Consider the following 7190-nt stretch of genomic DNA (forward strand, 5'->3'; position numbering starts at 1 on the left):
GCACCAATACTTTTATCTAAACTAGAGCTTATCGGGGTTCGCGGTCCATCTCTAGATATATTTAGGGACTACCTATCCAATCGCTCTCAGGTAGTTAAAATTGATGATGTTATTAGTGAGGAAGAACAAATCGAATACGGAGTCCCACAGGGAAGTATCCTCGGCCCTACACTATTCATAATCTATGTCAACGACTTGTGCAAGATGAAGCTTGATAGTTGCAATATTTTTACATACGCCGATGATACAGCCTTATTAGTCTATGCGAAGACCTGGTTAGAAGCCAAATCCTTAGCTGAGGCTAACCTGAGAAAAATAATGATATGGATGTCTTCAAACTTACTTACTCTAAACATAGACAAAACTAAATTCATACGTTTCTATCTCCCAAATTCTCCTACACCACCAATTGAAACCACAACAATCACGGCTCACTATTGCAACAAAACCTCAGCAACGATCTGTTCTTGTCCACCTTTAGCAAATGTTCCCTGCATTAGATATCTCGGTGTTATGATTGACGAAAGATTAAATTGGCGCACTCAAATTGAAACTCTTACCGGGCGTGTTAGAAGATTACTTTTTATCTTTAAAAATCTTCGTCATTCTGCCGATCTATCAGTTATGCACACAGTCTATGTTGCCCTGTGTCAATCTATTCTCAGTTATTGCATTCCTGCATGGGGTGGTACTTATAAAACTCTGTTTCTACAATTAGAAAGGGCCCAGAGATACCTTCTCAAAGTTATACACTGCAAACCTCGTCGCTACTCAACTACAGATCTGTATAAGGAATGCCAGTTATTGACTGTTAGACAATTATTCGTCCTTCGCACCATACTGCGGCGACATTCACAACTACCCCTTAGTAATCAAATTTTACAAAAAAGACGGGGTGCTCTTGTATGTTCTCCTGTTGGATGTAGGACCAGTTTCGCATTACGTCAATATAACGCACTGAGTTCTAGAATTTATAACAAAATTAATAATAAAATCTCACTGTATAAATTAAATAAACATAACTTGAAGATTAAATTAACCCATTGGCTTAAGTCTTTAAATTATAATGAAACAGAGGAACTCATAGTAATTGTAAAGTAAAATATAAGTACCTAAATAGATCTACTGTAAGTAATCAATATTGCACAAAACTTTTAATGATATTGAAATTGTAATAGCATTAGAGAGGAGAGCCGCCGATTCCCGAAATACGAGCTAGTCTCAGTTTGGGAATCAGTGTGCTATTTTTAATTACCCCACTGTACAATTAATATGCTTATCTTTGTGTTGTGTTGATTTGCTTATTGTACTTTTGAAGGAAATAAATTATTATTATTATTATTATTTGTATCTCTTTTTAGTCACGGGATCACTTCATGTGAAGAGACCCGGTCCTTTTTAAAGGCTTGCACGGGGACACAGGTCCAACATGTAGAGGCCTTGTTGAGAACTTTAATCTAAAATGTGATGGGGTATCTACCAGGGGCCATCCACCCCTGCTCTATTAAAGAACAAACATGGACGACCCAAGGTAGCTTCAAAACTATTGCAAATTGTAATGTGTATAAATAATAAGGGCTATTGGTATTAATAATGTTAAATGGAATGGTTTCCTTTAAAGCTATGGAAAACTATAGCACCTGCCTTTCAACACATAAAAATGGAATTAAATTGGCAGGCGGTGACTCGCCGGCTCAAAAATGGGCCCCCCATCATACCGCCACGATAGGCAGCGAGAGGCAACATCAGTGAGATAGGCTAAGGGTGTAGAGAGGTGCGACACCGATTTCACCATCGCGGGTCACGGACCCGGAGCGGGTTTCCTCGTTATTACGCCATTAGACACTTCCACCCCCGAGCATATAGCTCTAGCGACCCCTCTCTAGCCAGCCAGTTAAGGCAAGAAAGAGCTGGGAGTCCCCGTAAAGAGTGACCCCCTGGGGCATTCAGGTTCCGTTGTGTCGCTACTCACAAACAGCTCGCCACAAGCTGCCCTGCGGATGTATGCTCCTACATATACCTTCAGACACATTTTTTATTTATATCTCAAGGTTTGAAAAAGCATACTATTGTACCCTCTGGTCATGCGTTATTCCCATGGAGAGAGAGAACGACTAGCCCCGAGGGGGCTTATTATTATTATTATTATTTCCTTTATTTCATTAAAATACATATAAATTACATTTTTAAATATATATAAAAAACAACATACATTTAAAAATATAAAAAATAGTGTCCAACCGGCAACGGGTACAGGGCCCAAGCTGCCGGTGGTCAGGGCTCCAGAGAGAGGAACCTCCTCACGATGCGCGCCGTGTCCAGAAGTACCGCTTTCTGAATCAAACCCTTGACCCAGACGCCCAACGAGAGCCTCCGAAGATGTTGATCGAGGCTCTTGGCTATTAAGCCATTGGCACTTACGACTATCGGGACAATGATTGCCGAGTCCACCTCCCACAAGTCGACAACCTCGTGAGCTAAATCCAAATATTTCAATTGTTTTTCTTTTTCTGCTTTCACGAGGTTCTCGTCATGGGGGATAGTGATATCAACAATCATTGTCCGACGCTCTGATCGATCGATCACCACTATATCAGGCTTATTGGCAACAATAGTCCTGTCAGTGATGATAGATCGATCCCAGTACAGTGTGATATGACCACTTTCGAGAACTGGGTCGGGCACATACTTATAGTACGGCACCTCAGATTCCACAAGTTTGTATTTCAGAGCAAGCTGCTGATGGATAATCCTGGCCACTTGGTTATGTCTGTGCAAGTATTCACCGTTAGCAAGACGAGAACATCCCGAAACTATATGTCTCAAGGATTCACCGGGACAGTGACATGCCCGACAGATGTCAACTGTACCATCCTTAATTATATATTTTCGGTAGTTATTCGTCATGATAACTTCATCCATAATTGCACATACAAACCCTTCGGTTTCTCCAAAGAGATCTCCGAAGCGTAGCCAGGCCACGGACGCTAAGAAATCTACATCGGCCCCGTGAAGGGTCCGATAATAGCGTCCGTGTAGCTCCTTGCTTTGCCATACATCTTTGCGGTCTTTGACGCTTAGTACGATAGGTTTGTGCCAGTTCTCTTTACCTAGAGAGAGCGGAGTGAAGCCCTTATCCACTGCCACCACATCTCGGTGCATCCCCACGTCCACTCGGAGGAAATACTCCCTGAGGTTACATACCTCGCGATTATGGAGGGTCTTGGCATTTAGGAAGCCACGACCCCCACACTTTCGCGGGATATATAACCTCATTACCGATGATCGCGGGTGGTGCATTCGATTTGCGGTGAGCAGTGTGCGGACTCTTCTATCCAAGGCGTCCAGTTCGGTCTGTGTCCACTTGAGTATGCCAAAGGAGTACATTATCACTGGCATGACCCAACCATTAAAGGCACGCACCTTGTTACCGCCCGATAAGGAACTTTTTAGTACCTTATTCAGGCGGCCAAAGAAACGTGTCTGTAACGATTGTTTCATGTCAGCGACATTAATGCCTAACGCCTCTGACATACCCAAGTATTTGTAGGTTTCCGTTGAGGAGAGGGACCTAAGGTTTATAGAATCCGAGAGCTGTATGCCCTGGGATTCTACAATCCCACCTCGTTTTACATGCATGACTGCACATTTGTCAACACCAAATTCCATTCTGATGGAATTACTGAAGCTTTCAGTAATCTTCAGTAACTTCATCAGTTGCAACTTGTTGGAAGCAAACAATTTCAGGTCATCCATGTACAACAAGTGGGAGATTACCTGGCTTCCTCTCCGCAACGAATAGCCCAGCCTTGAATTCTCAAGCAGAGTGCTAAGAGGATTCAAGGCTAAACAGAACCACAGGGGACTCAAACTGTCACCTTGAAATATTCCCCGCTCAATCCTAATAAGTTGACCGCTCTTTTGGATATCCCGACATCCTGGATAGTGAAGCACCGTAGTCCATTGCCCCATACATGACTTCAAAAAAGTGCGTAGAGTTGTATTGATTTTATACAACTCTAGCACCCTCATGAGCCATGCATGTGGCACCGAATCATAGGCCTTCTTATAATCTATCCAACATGTCGACACACCCTTTTTGGAGCGGCGAACTTGTTGGCAAATAGTCATATCAATAAGGAGTAGCTCCTTAGTACCACGTGACCCATTCCTACATCCATTCTGAGAGGCAGACATGATAGAAAACCGTTCAATATGGTCATTAATCTTTTCTCTCAGAATGGATGTAAGCAGTTTGTAGATGGTGGGTAAACATGTAATGGGTCTATAATTTTTGGGGTCCGTGGTACTACCTGTTTTGTGGAGCAGATGGGTGGAACCAGTAGTGAAGAACTGTGGGAGCACGCCCGAGTCTACGGCAGATTGGAATTGGGATGCTAAGCAACCATGTGAACTTGGTAGCCATTTCAACCAGAAGTTATGCAGTCCATCCGGGCCCGGGGCTTTCCAATTGGCCAACGGACGGACTGCATTGGCTACGTCTTGGGGACTAATATCAATAGCCCCCATTTCTTCTATTCGTTCACACGATTGCTCAACATCACGTATCCAATCCCCCTCAGAGTGGGTTACAGGTGCCGACCAGATGCTGCGCCAAAACAAATTTGTAGCGACATCATCCGGCAGGCGTCCGGCACCCTCCTCCGACGCAGGTTGCTCCCAAGATCTGTACACCCATCTTTGGTCTCTTTGGAACATACGGTTCTGGTGAAATCGGTCCACCCGAGTCTTGTACCGTCGAATACGGTTTGCCCAGGCACACACCTTTTGCTTAAAAAAGTCAATGCGTTCTGTAACTCGGGCGGTGTATTCGCTGGGGCTAATATTAGTCCCAGCAAACGCCCGCTTTACAAAACGCATGACCCTAGGGCGAGTGTTTCCGCCCCGAAACGCAACAAGTTTGGCTATGAGTGTCCTGGCCTCAGCAACACGCTTCTCAATCCTGCACTGCCAGGCTGGTGCCGCTTGCTTAGGCCGTGCAGCTGTGTTATCTCGAAAGGTAACACCAGCTACACGACACGCCGCAACAGCCGCACAGTACAGAAGCGAGTGCGTGTCACCGAGGTCTTCGCTGTTCCCAAAATAACTGGATAGCAGCGAATCCAGGACACCCATTAGCGCCTTGTTTCGGTTGTGCATGGGCAAGCGAGGTAGTCGCGGTCTCTGGTCCCGGGGTGTTGACCGATACTCCAGAACCGCCTGTTCCAATGTACTCCTTATATGATCACTGCACTGGGTACTTACAGTTATAGCACCGTCATCATCTCCCCCGTCAGCAGGGTTGGCAGGCAGCGCGCTTGCAGCTGGCGCTTCCGCTATTGACGGGGTAACGACGACAGGGCTAGTCTGCACTTCAGAGCGCAATCGATCAAGCGTCGCGTCATCCAACCTGTGATTACGTTGGATAACTCGCACTTGATCCGACAAACGTTGTGCCGATACGTCGACGTCCGGTTCAAGGGCCCGAAACAGAGAGAGCATTCTGGTACGGTACGCAGTGAGGTTAGTTCCTCCCCCTGTCGCCCCATAGTAGGCGCGCATGACATTCTCGTTCATGGGTCGAGTCCACTTCATGCGCTGCACTACACCACCGGGAGCGGGAGCCCTGTTCGAGGCCGGTTGGCCTGAGGGCGCCAAGCTGCTCGGCGGCCGGCGCCTCCCCGGCCGACGTACAGGTGTTGGCGACGTCGGCGGGGATGTGCGAAACCACATTTGCTATCAGTCCCATTAATGATTTCTTATTAGACAATTATTATATTTCCTCATGAATGAATATATTGTGACATCTGGTGTTCTTTAGTATTTAGTTCTAGGCTTTCCACGATATCCCCTGGGCCACCTGAAATCAGCCAACGCACTAAGCATTTAGAGAGTCTTAAATCTACTTCCTTACGCGCCAGAGCCCAGCCTACCCTCTCTATGGTCTCATTACAGTTTCCTAGGCCGACACGGTGGCGCGGTTCATTCACTGACTCCCATTGTGTGGTGATGTTTCGTTTCAGTCACTTTCCATACTTCGTGACGTCATCTTGCGTGTAATCATCTATTCAACCTCCAGTAACCCAAACGTAAGTCTTCAATACACGCGAAAATTCAATCATCCTACAATATGTCACCACCTTTACTTAGTTTACCCAAATTTACCCCAAGATCTAATAACCGAACGTTCTCCGAGTGACCTATGAAAAAAGAAATAAATTGAATAAACTGCGGCGGTGAAAGGAAATTGCAGTAATATGGTTTGTTGCCAAGGGTTAATGGACAGGAAACAATCTGACCGTAACCGTCCCATTTTAGAACCAAATCTAGTTTTACTGTAACTTTGTTTAACTGTGATTTTAGGAGTGGAGATATTTTTGGTTAAACTTGATTTATAGTTCCAATTCCGAATTAGTTTTATTTTTGAAGTTCATATTAAAGTAAAAACTAAACGACTAAACAAAGTGTGAAATAATGGCAAACATGTGTTTTATAGAACTGTCGTGAAGACTTATATCAAATTTTATTGAACGAATTGATTTTTCGTTTGTCGTAGCAAATTATCTCAATATTAATGCTACGGGGCTACGTTACGTAGGCCAGCGTAGACCAGCCGTAGACTATGTACACACAATCACGAGAAACTAAAGAATCTTCAAAAAAAGTTGATTTTAATATAGTTGTGTTAAACCTGCAATATAGCTCTGCTACCAGTAACTTATTTTATGAATTACATTTAAAAGTAATCCATAGCCATCAAAGCAACAAAAACAAATCTTTTAAATTGAAATAACCAAGATCATTCTTGCATAATACGAAATACAATAACATCTCTGGAGTATTATCAAAGATATTCCTGCCTTTTTTCCTTTGATTACCTTTAAAAACGTTCGTCAAAGTCCCATCTCATTAATATACCTTTTGACGGTTTCCTGTGAAGCTGATCATTTCGCGACAGAGACGCTCCCTGAGGTGGCTTGCAGTGTGTTATTGTTTGTGCGGGCGGCAAATGTCAAAGGAGGGTAGGGTGACTGTGGAAACGAAAGTATTTGGGATAAAATTCTCTTTATGAGTAGTATATTCCTGAAAATTTTGGTTGTTACCTGATGAGAGCAACAAATGCATGACGTTATTTTTTTTTTCGTCAGGGCTATAGATGGACGTCGTCAGATATCATGGAGACAAAAAAA

General features: G+C 44.1%; 1 protein-coding gene across 1 annotated transcript; it reads right to left on the minus strand.

The window, feature by feature from the left end:
• Positions 1–434: 434 nt before the first annotated feature.
• On the minus strand, positions 435–5733 carry LOC113499604. Its single transcript, XM_026880119.1, has 2 exons — positions 4786–5733; positions 435–491 (listed from the first exon to the last, which is right to left on the minus strand). Exons 1-2 carry the CDS (start codon positions 5731–5733, stop codon positions 435–437), a joined length of 1005 nt encoding a protein of 334 aa, XP_026735920.1.
• Between the last annotated feature and the right edge of the window lie 1457 nt (positions 5734–7190).

This window comes from Trichoplusia ni, chromosome 12 (assembly GCF_003590095.1).
Source record: "Trichoplusia ni isolate ovarian cell line Hi5 chromosome 12, tn1, whole genome shotgun sequence".
Taxonomy (NCBI): Eukaryota; Metazoa; Arthropoda; class Insecta; order Lepidoptera; family Noctuidae; genus Trichoplusia; species Trichoplusia ni.

Excerpts from the sequence above, each read along its gene's own strand:
- LOC113499604 (XM_026880119.1), bottom strand. The coding sequence starts at position 5,733 with ATGTGGTTTCGCACATCCCCGCCGACGTCGCCAACACCTGTACGTCGG. Across the intron at positions 492-4,785 it reads TTGACTTTTTTAAGCAAAAG|GGAACATTTGCTAAAGGTGG; the intron begins GTGTGTGCCTGG and ends TATCTAATGCAG.